The 16,405-nt window shown below is 37.7% G+C and overlaps 1 protein-coding gene across 2 annotated transcripts in view; it reads right to left on the bottom strand.

Moving 5' to 3' along the window:
- Positions 1-665: 665 nt before the first annotated feature.
- The window catches only part of DOCK11 (dedicator of cytokinesis 11), a 175,087-nt gene continuing 159,347 nt past the window's right edge, over positions 666-16,405 (bottom strand). For both annotated transcript variants that reach the window (XM_037512033.1, XM_037512031.2), the window contains 8 exons: positions 14,957-15,079; positions 10,300-10,413; positions 9,621-9,767; positions 7,759-7,969; positions 7,199-7,389; positions 6,647-6,747; positions 5,272-5,410; positions 666-1,122 (listed from right to left, as the gene is read on the bottom strand). In XM_037512033.1, the coding sequence (XP_037367930.1) occupies positions 1,000-1,122; positions 5,272-5,410; positions 6,647-6,747; positions 7,199-7,389; positions 7,759-7,969; positions 9,621-9,767; positions 10,300-10,413; positions 14,957-15,079 (1,149 nt within the window). In that variant the 3' untranslated portion in view covers positions 666-999. The remainder of the gene's footprint in view (positions 1,123-5,271; positions 5,411-6,646; positions 6,748-7,198; positions 7,390-7,758; positions 7,970-9,620; positions 9,768-10,299; positions 10,414-14,956; positions 15,080-16,405) is intronic.

A 16,405-nucleotide genomic window follows, 5' to 3' on the forward strand; every position in this document is an offset into this window, starting at 1 on the left:
AAAAAAAATTCCTAAAAAAGGAAAGTGTATACACAATTTTTATCGTAGGCAGTCAAAATTCTATGGCTAATTTAAGTTTTACAAGTTCTTTGTATCTTGGTTTTCCTAGATTATTTAAGTAGTCTGAGATTTCTTCATACATAGACATGTAATCACTAGTGAGCCGCTGCTAAATCCACGGTGACTATGTAGACTGAGCCAAGAAAGGCTGCAAACATCAAGTGGTATCAAAATGCTTGTGAACCTTGTAAATGAAGAAGATGCCCATCTCAGACGCTGCTGCTAAAGTTTTGAAGTTGCATTAGATGTACCAGCTGCAATGAAACTTTGGCAACAAATGCTATTTGCTAGGAAAACCCATACCATATGTGAATTCCTTGTCTTGGGTGTCAGTGAGAGACCGACCATTATCCAGACTTGATCTGACAGTAAGCATGGTGTTTTTATATATAATCCTTCCCTTGTGAAATTTCCCTTTAAAATATGGTTTTTGCTTCCCTTAGGTCAATCTTGACTACTCATGGGCAAGATCTCACACCTGTCCCCAATTTGAAATATCCTTGTTTTATGGAAATGTCGTCAATCTTTTTCTCCAAAGGCTACTATGATAATGCATTGTGCTTCCCACAAGAAAAAATGCTAGGTTCAAAGTATTATTTCTTCACTTCTAATTACAAATAAGTTTTACCTTTTATTATGTTGCATTATACAAACTTACATAGTACCATTGTAATTTTAAGCAATAATTAAGCAAATTGAACTAACGTTTTTGAGCTCTACCTCTCAGTATATAGATTTACCTAAAAAAGTACAAACCAAGCACAGTGGTGCAATTTTCCAGGCACTTTCAAGTTGCTTAAATATTTACAAATATGTAAGCACCCTGTTTGAAAGCATGAAAATTTTGGTGTCAGGGAGAAACACCTCAACTTTTAATATTTGCAGAGCTCTGAATATTCCTGAGAAAGGTCCGTCTCATTACTTTACTTCTACATATCCTCATACTTCAGCAGTGTATCTTGGAGAGCCATAACCTCTGTCACTCGATGTACCACTAATTGCACAAAATACATGTAATGTGTTGTTCATCCATGGAGAATGCATTGTGTCTTCTTGTAATATCTAAAATAAAACAAATCAGCATGTTTATCATGAAGCAAAATAGCCAATGCCACAAAAGTATGTGTATATGAAATTACAGGCATATTTCAATTAATCACTGACACTTAGCAATTTAAAATGAAACGAAGCAGAATGAGGAAAGAATAACATTACCGACTTAAGTCTTCAAAGCTGTATTACAAAGGCAGCATATTGAAAAAGCAGAAAAGATCTGGTTACTCATCAAGATACACAAAAACATGTAATGCAGAATTCAATAAAAAGAGGTAATGCAGTTTTTTCCCCCTTTTTTTATCATATGGACATAATAAGAGCTCTAAATAATGGCCTCCTTGGCATGAATTTAAGGATCATTTTCTAACACACTGGTTCTCAGGGTCACTTGTGGGGCTTTTTCAAACTACAAATACCCATGATTCCTTCCCTAGAGACTTAGAAAATAATATTAAGATAAAAGTCATAAAAGAGTATTTCTACAGATACATACCCTATAATTAAATAATTGAGCTAACACAGATTCTTAGAAATGAAGAACTTCATAAGCATAAAAATCTAACTTTAAATCCTATAAGTGTATAAACATATATATTCAGTCACATAGACATTTTAAAAATTATCGGTTTTGCTTGACCTAAGGTAACAGAAATCTTAATTTTTAATAGACAGAAGAAAAGAACATACACATCACATTCAACCTCTTTATCATATCCTTTTTTTTTAAGATTTATTTGTTTATGCATACAAGAGCTGGGGTACAGGCCAGAGGTGTGGGGGGTGAGAGGATTCACCAGAGACAGAGTGGGGAACAGAACAGGCAGATTGACCAAAGTACACTGGGTAGCTCCCTGGCCGGCTGGGGGATCAAACTCGTGCTGCAGTGTCTGCAGATAGCTTCATAGGTTGCGTCTTAACCCCCTGCGCCACCAGGAAGGCCCCCAGGTCTCATGCTTGGTTCTCAAGTTAGCTCAGAAACTTTCATTATTAAGTCTGCATATTGGTGTGTGGTGCCAGTAATGAGTGATATCATTTGCTTTATAAAGTCCATTACAGAGAAATTTCCTCTTACATAAATTGTAACTCCTGGCCATAATCTGAAAGCACAGCAGAGGTTTAAGAGATGACTAATTGATCATCCATGCTTATCAGATATAACAAGTGAACAAGGTACTCATTGTGAAGAAAACAAAATATAACAGACAGACACTACAATGCCCACTACCATCTCTAAGAAATCTGCAATTAATAGTTTTAAATGCCTTTTTAAAGTCAAAAGCTTGAAGCAGCTTTAAAAAGGACCAAGGGTTATATATCCAGGCCTTATTTTTCTGTCAAGTAATCATTTATTGACCATAAGAGAGTAATTCATGTTTTAGTATACACACTTTGTCATTTTGTATTATTATACGTTCCTTTGAGGAAATGTGTCTCAAAGTATTAGTGAAAAACAGCCTCTTTTTAAAATCTGAGAATATAATAAGAGTGATTTACAAAAATTAGCCATAAAGTCAATATGGCCCAATTGATTATAATGCATTATGACTGGAGAGCTTACATAAATCTAAACCAACAGAAACTAGGATTTGCTTGGTTTTCAATAAATAATATCAAGGGTCGAAAATATGGGTCTCTATAACTAAATGAAATAGCTATGGTTTGGGGGAATTAAGTGAGAGAGACAGGTGGGAAATATGACAGCAGATCTGTAAGGTCTATGCTTCAAGGAAAAAAATGAACTTTCTAAAATAACCTTGAGTGCCTCCCCTGGTGGCGCAACGGTTGAGCGCTGGGCTGCAAAGCTGCCCACAGCCTCTGCAGCACAGGTTCAATCCCCAGCCACTGGCGAGGGTCCCACATGGCGCAACAGACCTCTCCTGTTGTGCCCGCTGCTCCCCTCAGCAGTGTATTTCGTCTGTCTGTCTGTTCTGTTCCCTGCTCTGGCTCTGGTGAATTCTCTCACCCTCCCGCGCTTCTGACTGTACCCAGTGCTTGTATAAATAAATAAATCTAAAAATAAAATAAAATAAATAAAATAACCTTGATCACAGTAACAGCAGTACATTGAACTTTGCTTTCAATTTCAGTAATTTAGGGTTCAAGGTTAGGCCCTGTAGTTGTATGCATAGTATATAACTGTAATGTAGTCTATATTGCCTTAAGACACGTGTGTAATTGTTTTACACCTTTTGTGGAGGAGTTTTTGCTGTTTTTTTCCTATAGTTTATTTAGAACAGAAACCTATAGAGACACAATGCAGTCCATTTGCTAACAGTACACCTCAGAACAGTGATGATGAAGAATGGGGTATCCCCATTGAGCTCATGGGTTGAATCTGAGCTACAGACAATACAGGAAGTGAAATGGTTCCCTACCCTCTCAGTCTCACCTGGCTGCTTCAGAGACAGAAAAGGGCCTCTGAAAGCTGAGCAGCAAAGGGATGCCTGGAAACAGTTTGTACTTCCCCTAAACGGGCTGACAGAAGATGGCCAAAAGAAGAAACAGAACACTGACTGCAGTCTCCTTAAGCTGACAGTCATAGAGAATAGGGGAGTAGGAGACCAGAGTATCCAGACTCATTGAACACATGGGGTGATAAAAGTCTGGCTGGTAGGCTCCACGGTGGCACAGGGGTTAAAGTCTCAGCACTATCAAGTTATCGCCAGCCACTGTGGCCTGAGTTCGATCCTCGGCCAGGGAGCTAATCCACATGGTGCAACAGACCTCTCCTGACTCGCCTGCTGCTCCCCTCAGCAGTGTATTTCAGCAGATCTGCCTGTTCTGCTCCCCACTCTGTCTCTGGTGAATCCTCTCACCCCCTGCACCTCTGGCCTACATCCCAGTTCTTGTATGCATAAATAAATAAATCTTTTTTTTTTTTTTTAAAGTCTGGCTGGTGGGATTCTCCACACAGAGACACTGACAGTGGTTGGAAAATTAGACTTCTGGTCACTTAATACAACCTTGTGCTAAATCTACTAAATCTCTCAGGGCTCTTTGTTACAAAAAGCATACAAAATAAATTCAGAGAGGTAGAAAGCCTGATTTAAATCCAAGTAGTTTGTATTTTTCTAGAGGTATGTCTCCTCTCCTTTCTCCCACCATCACACTGAAGTTCTCTGGGTACAAGCACTGTCAGCCTATTTGTCAGAATTCCTCTTGCATGACAGTCTCACACCAGGGAGTGACTTTGACCAATCAATGACATATAGACAGCAGAACAAATATGAAGCTCCCCTTTCTGGAGCCAGCTTTTAGAATGTGTGCCCTAAAGGGTTGTAGTTATTCTGGTTTCTTTTAATCCCAACTTATTAAAATTTGAGGGTGTGAAGAGCATCTGAGGCAAATACTTACTTTACTGGGTGTTTCATTAATGAAGAAATTAAGATTTTACTATAAACTAAGGAGCCTGGTCAATGAGGGACCAGGCCACCATGCTGTGACTTGTACAAACACGATTAGAGGTTAAAATACTTAAGTGACAAATTTGAGCACTCCAGTACAGGAATGAAGTTTTCCAGGATAATCTGGAAGTTCTCTGGTATATACAGTGGGTATATACAGTCATAACTACCTATGATATAATTTGGCTATAAAGGGTGAAGGGGTCTTTTTTTCTATTATTTCTCAGGTTGTTTTACTAACTTAGTTGCAACTGTCACTTAGTCAAGATGAAAATTCTAAGAAATTTTGTGAAAACAGAGAACTTCACAGGCTGTGTAGGAATTGAGACAATTCCCAAATTTTGGAAATCACTTAGGATCTTACCTAAAAGAGAGTATCTGGTTTCTTACAGCCAAAAGAGGGGTATTCATTCAGGGACTTGGCTACTGAGCCCATCATTTTAATTCTTTAGGACCTTCTGAAGAGACTCTTATCCTTGTTCACAGCAGATAAATTTAGACTTGCTCAGTTAGTTGTGCTAATGGCATTGTGGCACAAAGAATAAAATAGCTTATTACTGATAATTGCTTAGGCAATTGCTTCAAATTTGATTTGCATATGCCATTTAAATGGTCAAACACTGTATGAGCAAATTTTAAAATACAGACCGAGTGATTTCAAGTTAATGCCTTTCAAACTAATAGATTTGGCTAAGTAAATACTTTAGGGGCCCCAGATCGAGTTTTTATTTTCCACCACCCTAATACTTGCCTGCTCATGGATAATGTCAGATAATTCTTTCACCATTTCTCTGAAATTTGACTTTAGCCCTTCATGGTACTCAATTTGATCCTCTTTAATTAACCGCTCATTGAGTTCCAGGGCAATGCTGCATGCTTGTATGAACTTCCTGTGGACAAAGAGCAAAAGATGAAAGTTTTATTATTTATTCCTAGAAAGTCTTATTGGCAATCAACTTGATATTTACTTTAAACACAGCTGGCCTAGAAGGAATATGAGAATTCTGTATTTCTCTCACTGTGCCTTTGCTTATGACCCTTCCTAAGTCTGAAATAGTTTTTCCTTTCTTTTCCCTCTGGTTTCTTCCCCCTTAAAAGCCTGGCTCTAAACATATACCCTCTAGGAAGCTAAGTTATTTACTTGGTATTACATCAGCTGCTAATATTAATTTGCACCTGCGGATAAGAAGTCATTTATCAAAAGAGAACTTATTTGGGGCTTATTATATACCCAGTATGGTGCTGGGCACTGTAGTTGTGAAGTATCTGCCCTGGGCTGCCAATGTGGGGATAGAGAGTTGATGACTTATCGTGAAACTATTTTTCCATCATTTCATGTGTTTAATGATCAAAGTCCATAGCTAGAGTTAGGTCTTAGGGGATAAGGTACCTCACTGCCCATTTGTTAATACTCCCTCATAGCAACTAGCAGAATTTTTTGGGTACATGTCAGGCATTAATAAACATTAGTGAATGAATGACTACTGGTTATTCTGCAACTTGGAAAAGCTGATAACACAACAACAGGAAAATGAAATGAAGTAGGGAGCAGCTGGGTGGTTAAGTTATCGTCTTTCTCTTTGGTCTCTTACTCAACTGTCTCTCTGGTTCAGAGTGTAAACTCTTTTTTAGATATTAAACAGATTTGTTGATCTCACACGAGACTACACGGATATGCCTTCACTTGCCGGCGTCCCAGACTGACAGAATGCAAGCGGAAGAAAGGCCAAGATACAAGGACGCCTAGCCAACCCTTCAAGCTCCACATTTCTTCCTACCCTACTGGTCTGAAATGTGCTGTAATACGAGGTCAATCGGGTAAAGGAGGGAATCACATAAGGACTGTAGGCCTGCTTTTGTGTTATGGTCTCAGAAGCAGCAAAGTAAACTGGTATATTTAACCTCTTGGGTCACTAGGACATGGTTAATACAATCTAGGCAAGAACGGGATCTCACAGCTCCTCACTACTTAAAGTACCATTAGAAAGGAGGTCGCTTAACTATTGTAAAAAGAGAGAGAATGTCCTTTTCTGGAGGGACATTATTTAATGAGTTTTTCAGTTTCTTTTAAGATGAAAATGGAGTCAAGAATAGAGGTCTAATCCGGAAAACTACAAAGCACTTACCTAAACATGTCTTTCAATTCATTCACTTTCTTGGGTGTATACTTGCTAGTTTGACTGTCATTTAAGAAAGCCCTTGCATATGCTAATGGACCAGCATTTACCTAAATTGCAGGGAGAATTTGGGGGAAGTAAACAAGAGTCATCAGAAAGCATTTTAAAAGTAAGTTTTCCATTTCTCTGTTTTTAAACCCCCCCCCCATTTAAAAAATTCACATCTGAGAAGCTATTTACCAATTTTACTCTAAGTTGCTTTGAAAATGAATAGCACAAATAGTCTGCAAAGATTATATTATAATAAGTTAAAGACTTCTGTTATGTAAATATAGGGCTTGGCTACAGTCAGCAGGGATTTATGTTAAAGTCCTTTGACATAACACAAAATTTCTCAAAATTAAACATAAATGCTTAATTGAGGTAATCAAAAATAATGCACAGGGTTTTTGTACTCACTAAGCGTGTAGCACCCAATTACAATCAATGCTTGCTCGGTGCCCTTATGTAAGCAAGAGGAACATCAAGAAACACTTAATACATGTTTGGGAGCCAACATACCTGCACTGAAACACAGCCCTGCAATTTCAGCTGGAGCTGAATCATGTCCACGTCAGCAGAAGAGCAAAGTTTTTGCAGCTCTGCAGTTTTATCTTTTATTTCATCAGTAGCAACATCAATTGGCTCTAAATTAATCTGCTGTTCATAGTTTATAGGGATCCTCTTCTTCACATATGGAAATGAGTTTGATGCTATTAAAATGTTAAAATGGATTTACTATTTAAAAAATCATTTGTTTAAATAGTCAAATTCAAGAAAAAGTTTATTACGCTTAACTCTACCTATGTTTTCTCTAGAAAATATCTTAGGGTACCATATAGCACCTTATTGCTTTATAACTGAAGGAGAAATTCTCTTTTGAGGTTCCTTAGAGCAATCATGAATTACCATATGGGAAAACTATGGCTTATAACATAGCTATGTTTGTGCAAGCTAACTAGACTGAACAGCAGAACAAGGAAGATTAAAATTTCAGTTACATTTTCCTGCTGGCCAGCTGCTACTTACTGTGTATTCAAGAGGACCAAGTCAAACAAGAAGTTACACAGAGTCCAACTTACTAGTCAAGATTGTACGGCGTTTGCACTGTTCTTCCACACAGCCTTGCTTCTTGCCTGATAATGTATAAGGAGCCTCAAACACAAATCTGTTGATATTATGGTTTCTTTCAAACTCGGTTTTTCTTTCTGTAAGTTCTTTATCATTAAAGTATGGCTTCACATAAGTGACTTGGATATGAGCATATTTTGGATCAAGCTCTTTGGCATTTACCTATAAAGTAAGAAAGTTTTGCTTTTTATTCAATGAAAAGGAAAAAGGGGTACAGGTAAGTTAATACCTCAGTTAAGATGGCTGAGGACCACTGCCATTAGGAGGGAGTTTCCCTCCTGAAGATGGTCTTTGTTTTTTGTTTTTTTTTTTTTAAAGGTTCATTTCCCTCTGATTAGAAAGTTGTTCCAGAAACCTATTTGGAGATTCCAGAAATTTGGGAAGAAAATAAAAACTGTAATCCTACCACTCAGCTATGACCTGACATTCTTTGGCACACAATATTTTAGTCATTCCCCACACGCAATGAACAAAATAAGTAGGTGCTACTTTTTCAGTCTTTATTTCTTTTTTAATGTGTGAACATGAAAATTCAAAACACTCTTTTCCTTGCCAAAGAACAAACTGTTAAGGAGACAGATAATATGAAGAGTGGTGTGGCATTATTTTCAAATATTTCAAACTTATGTGTCTTTGAACCCACCAATTTCACATTTAAGATTTTACTTTATAGGTGTACACACACAAATATATGTTTAAAGGTGTTTGTTGCTGCAGAGCTCTCCATTTCTTTGCATTTATAGTATCTGTAGTGTGGAAGCAAAGCTAAGACTATCTGGGTACAAGGAAATAAAATCTGTTGTCTTAATTCAATAGAAAAATACAAACTCATGAAGTTGTTAAGTAGAGCACTTTGGTCAAATCAATCAATTATGAACCTACCAGCCTATTTACTTTTAAATGTCTATGGTATATGGTCAAGATAAAACTAACTCCAAGGGATATAGGTATGTCTACAAAGTGAAGAGATCACTTTCTTGGCAGACAGTGAGTCTTTACCATTGTCAAGAACTTTCCACTCTGGCAATGCTGCCTACTAGCTGGTAAGTGCTTTGCACAGTGCCATGCACATTCAGGTCACACAGTAAATATTGCTGGGGCCTGAAGATCCTGGACTGCCTAGGTCCTTGCTACCATAAATATCAACTCTCATCCCGGGCAACACCTGTGGCCACCAAGGAAGAGTCCTGCTGTGCTGTCCCTGAGTATTCACTTCCCAGAAGTGTGTAACCTTTCTCATCCTGCCTTGGCAGGGCCTGCTGAGATGTATAACCTTTAGAGCAAGGTTTAAGGTTTCATTTTTCTAACGAATTCACTGTAACATAGCTTGTAACTATTGAACTTGGGATATCTCCTCATAAAATGTGTGCCCCCGAGATGATTTTAATTGGACATAAGAAATTGAGACTCATGATGCATCACAACATTCGCACTAATAACTAACCTTTATTCAGCACGCTAGCTTATAACTAGGGAATCCCTTTTGTGTATCAGGAACTCTAATTACTTTCCAGATACTTATTTAATCTATACAAGTCCATGAGGAAGGCACTGTTATTATCTCCATTTTACTCGTGAGAAAAAATGTGACACAGAGAGGTGAAATAACTTCCCCGTGGTCACACAGCTAGCAAGTGGCAGGGAATGGAGATCTGAATCCTGTTCTTTCTGACTCCAAAGACCCTGACCTCTCTTTTACCACCTGGAAAGGCTTGATTTCCATGCTTCTCCATTTCTAGAAAGGAAAAAGTAAAGGCGCAACATACCATCTTTAGAATTACAAATAATGACTTCAAAATGCAGGGTGCGTTACCTTGTCTGAATCCTGAATTATTTTGACATTCTCTGTACCAAATTTTTCACCATAAAGTTTAACAAGTCTCAGGGAAATCTCTGAGAGGCCGGTGAGTTTTGGCTCCTTATAGATATACTCCTTTCCATCCTCTTCTTCAAAAAAAGACTATTGTAAAGTTAAACATAATAATTTTTGAATCATAGGAGCAAACAGCATTTAAAGAAAAATCTACTAAATAACTGGCAATAATATGTTTGAAATACATTTCACATAATAATACCAAATGTCAAAGGCATATATTCAAGCTTTTAACTTCAAAGAAAAGAGAATTTTCAAATTCAGTCACATGAACATATGATTGGTCTGAAGATTTCTGCACTAGGTTTGTCTCATTCCCTGTATACATTCTTATTTTTTTTATTTTAAAGCTTTGAATACTGGGTATTAAATATATATTTTAAGAAACTTAGCAGAAATTGAAAGTAAGGGGAAATTCAAGTTTTATATGATATGGACTTTGACCTAATGGATTTAGATATGGGAACCAAAGTGAACTTTAAACTTATAAAAGAATTTTCTTGCTATTGTGATAGGCACTCTATCAAGATAGACTCATAGAACCAACAACTGCTGCTACAGTAATCTTCTAATTCAAAAGTGAATGTTTAAAAAGCACAACTTTATGAAGTATACTTACTTGGCCATAAAAGGCAACTCTGAAGAAAGTGCCTAAAAGTCTTTTTTTTGTGTGCATAACCTCCAGGATTTTTGTGTAAGCTCCATGAAGAGTTCTATACACTTGAGTAAGTTTCTGAAAAATGAGAATAAGCAAATTGACTCTGTCTTTTGGTTAATTATAAAATGTCTTAAAGCCAAATACATGGGGTGGATAGGGGCAGAGAACAATCATTTCCTTTTCAAAATAATTTTGTTGAAGTCATTCAGACTCCCCTTTTGCAATTATCACAATTAAATGTAAGTCCTCAACAATTTTAGATTTAAGGGTAGTGCTTAAAATGCCCAAATAATGCTGTATTTCTAAATATCATGCTTTGTTTTTATCTCAGTGGCAATGTATACTTTAAAAATACTGTATTATTGACTACTGTTTTCTATATGTTTGAATTACTCTAAGTGAAAGAGAAGTAAAATGTTTGAGCACTTCGGTGAAGAGATAAGAATAAACATTTCATGCAAAATCTTTTGCAAGTGAAAAAAAAATGCAGATACAAATATAAGCAGCAGCACAAGTCTCAGATGTTTTCTACTTTTGTATAACTTCACATATATTTTCAAGAATACATCTTGTCTATTCAGAAAAAGGGAGCACATAGTGCAAAAAACATTATAAAAATTGTGAAATGGCAACTACAGGGTGGGAGAAAATATTGGCAAGATCACAGATCAACTAAAGGTTTCATACCCCCAAAATATAAAGAATTCTCACAAGTCTACAACAAAATGACACACAACACAATATAAAAATGGGCAAGTAACATGAACAGACATTTTTCCAAAGACGATATCGAAATGGCCAACAAGCACATGAAAAGATATGCAAAATCATTGGTTGTTAAGGAAATACAAATCAAATTCACAAGGTGGTATCACTACATGTCCACTAGGCTGGCTTTAATATAAAACAAAATCAAGTGTTGGTCAGGATGTGCAATATATACATTTTGGTGGGAAGGTAAAAGGGAAAACAGTTTGATGGTTACCCAATGAGCTAATCAGGATGACCATAAATCCCAGCAATTCCACTCCTGGGTACATACCCAAGATAAATGAAAACACATGTTCATACAGAAACTTGTACACAAACACATACAGCAGAACTATTGCTAGGAGCCAAAAGGTGGAAAGGAGAGACATGTCTATCAGTGGATGAATGGCTAAACTGCTGCAAATCCATACAATGGAATATTGCTTAGCTATGAAAAAGAATGAAGTTTGGATACATGCCACAACTTGGATGAACTTCCAAACATTACACTAAGTAAAAGAAACCAGAAACAAAAGGTCACATCTTGTAGTAATTCTTTTTTAATGACATATCCAGAAGTGGGAAATCCATAGAGACTAAAAGCAGATTAGTAGTTATCAAGGAATGGGGAGTATGATGAGGAAAGATTACGTTATGGGAATAGGATGTTTTTCTGGGGTTCTGGAAACTAGAGAGACGTGGTAGGTACAAAGGCATTGAATTGCATAAAATGGTTTGGTTAATTGTATCTTGTGTGTATTTCACCTTAATAAAAGGGGAGCACAGGTGCAGTTTTTTCTCTAAAACTCTCCCCAAATTACTTCCTGCAGTTGAGCTCCACTTGAGGGAAATTTCCCTTACTTTCATGCCTGCTATTTCTCACTTTTCAGTCCATCCCATGAAGAAATGCTGAAAATTCATACATTAGTATCCCAGAAACAATCACTTCATTCATGCAGAATTCTATTTTTTTTTAATAGAGGCATGTTTTTATTTATTTGTTTGTTTGTTTTGTTTATACATGCACTGGGTACAGTCAGAAGCACGGGAGGGTGAGAGAATTCACCAGAGCCAGAGCGGGGAGCAGAGCAGGCAGAAGGACCGAAGTACACTGCTGAGGGGAGCAGCGGGCGGCAGGAGAGGTCTGCGCGCCATGGCCGCGGGCAGCTTCGCAACCCAGCGCTCAACCGCTGTGCCACCGGGGAGGCCCATTCATGCAGAATTCTAAAGGATCTATACAGACCCTTACATCCCTACAAGGAAGTAGGAGTAGCTCCCCTCCAGAAAATATTGTTTAAAGTATAGAGAAAATACGTATGTGTATATATTTCTCTCCTATTAGTTGACTGAGTAATAAAATGCTTCCTGGAATTCTAACAGATGGATATTCAACTTAAGAGTCAGAATATGGGCATTTTGAAAGTTTCATAAAGATTCTTTTTTTTAATTTTTTAAAGCTTTATTTATTTATGCATACAAGAGCTGGGGTACAGGCCAGAGATGCGGGGTTGGGGGATGTGAGAGGATTCACCAGAGACAGAGTGGGGAACAGAACAGGCAGATGTACTGAAATACACTGCTGAGGGGAGCAGCGGGTGAGTCAGGAGAGGTCTGCCGCGCCATGTGGGTTGCTCCCTGGCAGGGATCAAACTCGTGCTGCACTGGCTGCGGACAGCTTCATAGGTTGCATCTTAACCCCTTGGGACACCAGGAAGGTGTCATAAAGATTCTTAAGATGTAATGTTTTGAGAGAAAGGATAATGCCAATTCTTGACAAGTCTCCTATTCTTTGCTATCTATCAATATATGACCTAGATTTAATTATTTAATCCTTGCTTACTCATATAACCACTTGAACTCCACCATAATTTTTCAGGCAATGCTTCACATACACCAAAGGTATATAGGAAAGAGAAAAGGACCCAAAACAAGGAAAGAAAAAGTAAACTTGATCAGCGCCACTTGGGAGCAGAGATTAAAATATTATCCAGATGATACTATGTTTTCACTATTGAAAACTTCTCCAACAGTGAAAAATTACCTACTATATTGAGCCTCCCTGGTGGCACAAGGGTTAAGTTGCAGCACTATGACGCTATCCACAGCCAAGGCAGCAAGGGTTTGATTCCCAGCCAGGGAGGTGACCCACATGGTGCAGCAGACCTCTCCTGTCTCGCCCACTGTTCCCCTCAGCAGTGTATTTCAGTCAGTCTGCCTGTTATAGTTCCCCCACTCTGTCTCTGGTGAATCCTCTCACCCCTGTATCTGGTCTATACCCCAGTTCTGGTATGCATCAATAAATCTTTTTAAAAAATTACCTGTTTTTTCAAAAAAATATTTATTTATTTTCACTAAGAACTGTGATGTAGGCCAGAGGTGTTGGGGGTGAGATGATTCACCAGAGACAGAGTGGGGAGCAGAACAGGTGGATCTACTGAAATACACTGCTAAGGGGAGCAGAGGCAAGACAGGAGAGGTCTGCTGTGCCAGAAGGGGAGAATTAGCTCCCTGGCTGGGGATGGAACTCAGGCTGTGGCGGTGGTAGTGTGATAGTACTGAGACTTAACCCCTATGCCACCAGGGAGCCCCCTATATGTTTTTTAACTACCTGCTGTGTTTAAGGATAAATTGCTTTGCTTTAAAATAAAAAAAAAAAAATGACTGGAATCCTAAACCATCTTTTGCCAGCACAAGAGATTTAGAAATGATGGTATGGAGTCAGAGATTTGAATATAAAAAAATTACTATTCAGTACTGGTTACAATAGCTCTTCACTATGCTACTATTCTTTACTATCAACCCTTTATCAACAGTGTTGGCTGGCAGACTAAATCGGAAAAACTCATGACAGAACTATTGCTAGTGTCTTATTCCCTACCCCATTGTCATCTGCCACTACCTTTAGTCTCCACATTGAATTGTGAAGAAAAGCAGCATGTCTATACTCTTCCTGGGGCAAACATGGAAATACAAGCTTTTTTTTTTTTCTTTTTTAAACTATATATATTTTACATCATTGTTCATTTTTAAACAATGTTTGTTTTTTTCCCCCACCCTCAGGTATAGTCCCCACAGAATTTCCTTCACCAATGCACGCGTGCAACATCACCACAGTCCCCTGTTCTCCTTCCTCCCTCCTTCCCTCCAATCACTCTCCCTCCATCAATAGGTTTTTTTAAAATTTATTTTAAAGATTTGTTTATTTATGCATACAAGAGCTGGGGCACATGCCAGAGATGCGGGGGGGGGGCGGGGGGTGAGAGGATTCACCAGAGACAGAACGGGGAACAGAACAGGCAGACTAACGAGATACACTGCTGAAGGGAGCAGTGGGCAAGACAGGAGAGGTCTGCTGCACCATATGGGTTGCTCCCTGGCTGGCCGGGGATCGAACTTGTGTTGCAGAGGCTGAGTATTGCTTCATAGTGCGGTGCTTAACCCCTTGTGCCACCAGGGAGGCCCCAATAGGTTTTTTAAATGAAAGTTGAAGGTTTAGTGAAGACAATACTGATTTTTTTAATCCCCCAAGGGAGGAGGGAAGATGATTAGATAAAAATGTCTTGAGAATCGATGGCATAATCTAAATTTCAATTTACATTTTACCCTTAATTTCATTTGGAAAATTTATATGACTATAAGGTACTATTCTAAACTGAGAACTTAAGATTTGTATGGATTGCAATTGGACAAATATGTCAAAATGATACATTAATTACCTATACTTTACAATAAAATCTAAATGCCATAATTAACCTTCCAGTCTTTGGAGGGTGCATAGTAGAGTAACAGTAAGATAACCATATTATGATTTTTTCCAAGACCAAAATAAAAAATACATGCCAGTAACGAAAATGTTTAAATGACCAACCTCAAATTCACGACGTTTCTCATAAATTGGAATGATCAACTTGGAAATCTCAGAAATTATTTCATAACGTTCTGCCTTCCATAAGCCATCCACACACTGCTCTAGCAACTCCAGCAAAACTTCCTGCATTAAGAGAAAAATGCAGTCACGAATTATAAATAGCTGTAGCATATAATTTTGGGCATATAATTTTTGAACCATTTCAAGTTAATAATAAACAAACAGAATGTACTACAGTTATAAAATGCACAGGGGTAGATTCATGTGACTATTTTCTAAGTAAAATACCTGGAATATCTGAAATTGAAACTAGTCTTCAAATATGAAATTACTATTGACAACAGTAACATCTATTTATTGTTTATTTACATAACGAAGATCAACTGTACTCATAAATTATAACTTATTGAAGAGGAGTTATCTCTTTTTTTTTTTTGACCTTGAAAACGTAACTGCTGTGTGATAACTTTTTTTTTTTAAGAGTAGGAGTTATCTTTTAAAGGGGATATAGCATTCTTTCTAAACTGCAGATGTCTGAATAGATCTCTAACAGTAAATTCCACTAAATAATGGAATTCCTATAAACACCCATTATTTTTCCTTTTATTTAATTACATTCACACATAATAGAAAAGTCTTAATTCTATTAGCAACTTTCAAGCTGTTGCATTAGTGATTAGGTGTTTATTAAAATGATGTGATTTTGGTTGAGAGTGTTTCCCTCCTGACTGCTGGTTCTAAAATTACTGAGAGTGATAGGATAATAACTCAGTATAGATATTTCTGACTTTGCTAGAATGACAACAGTAGTTATTGTTTTTACAGTTTTGTGCACCATCATCTCATGTTCTCAACAATAAAAAGATGGAGCCAATAACTGATGTTCTCCTTTAGTCTTACAAGTTTGTGCCTATCTTATTAGATGTACTTCAGATGTACAGAATTGATAACTAAAAGGCTCTTCTAAAATATCCTATGGAGTTCTGAATTCATCTTAAACCAGCTCTTTCACCGGGGTTTCCTACCTAACCAGTGGTGACACTCTAGAAACCCTTAGCAAGAAAACTAGGAGCAATTTTGACTTTACCCAGTTATGAGTTGAATTACATTCCTCAGAAAGGTAAGTTGAAGTCCTAACCCCCCAGTACCTAAAAATGCAAATTTACTTAGAAATAGGGTTACTGCAGATGCAATTAAAGTCAAGTCATACTGCAGTAGGAAGTGCCCTTAATCCAGTGTGATTGGTGTCCTTATAAGAAGACAGAGACATCTAGGAAGAACACTATGCTACTGCAGAGGCAGAGATGGAGTCATGCAGCTACAAGCCAAGGAAGGCCAGGAGTAGACATATAATACCAGCAGCTAGGAAGAGGCAAGCATTGTACCCAGAGTCTCAGGGGGAGCATGAGCCTGATGCCACCTTGATTTCAGACTTCCAGACTCTAGAAC

The sequence above is a fragment of the Talpa occidentalis genome, unplaced genomic scaffold (genome assembly GCF_014898055.3).
Source record: "Talpa occidentalis isolate TD23 unplaced genomic scaffold, MPIMG_talOcc4v2.1 talOcc4.15, whole genome shotgun sequence".
NCBI classification, from domain to species: Eukaryota; Metazoa; Chordata; class Mammalia; order Eulipotyphla; family Talpidae; genus Talpa; species Talpa occidentalis.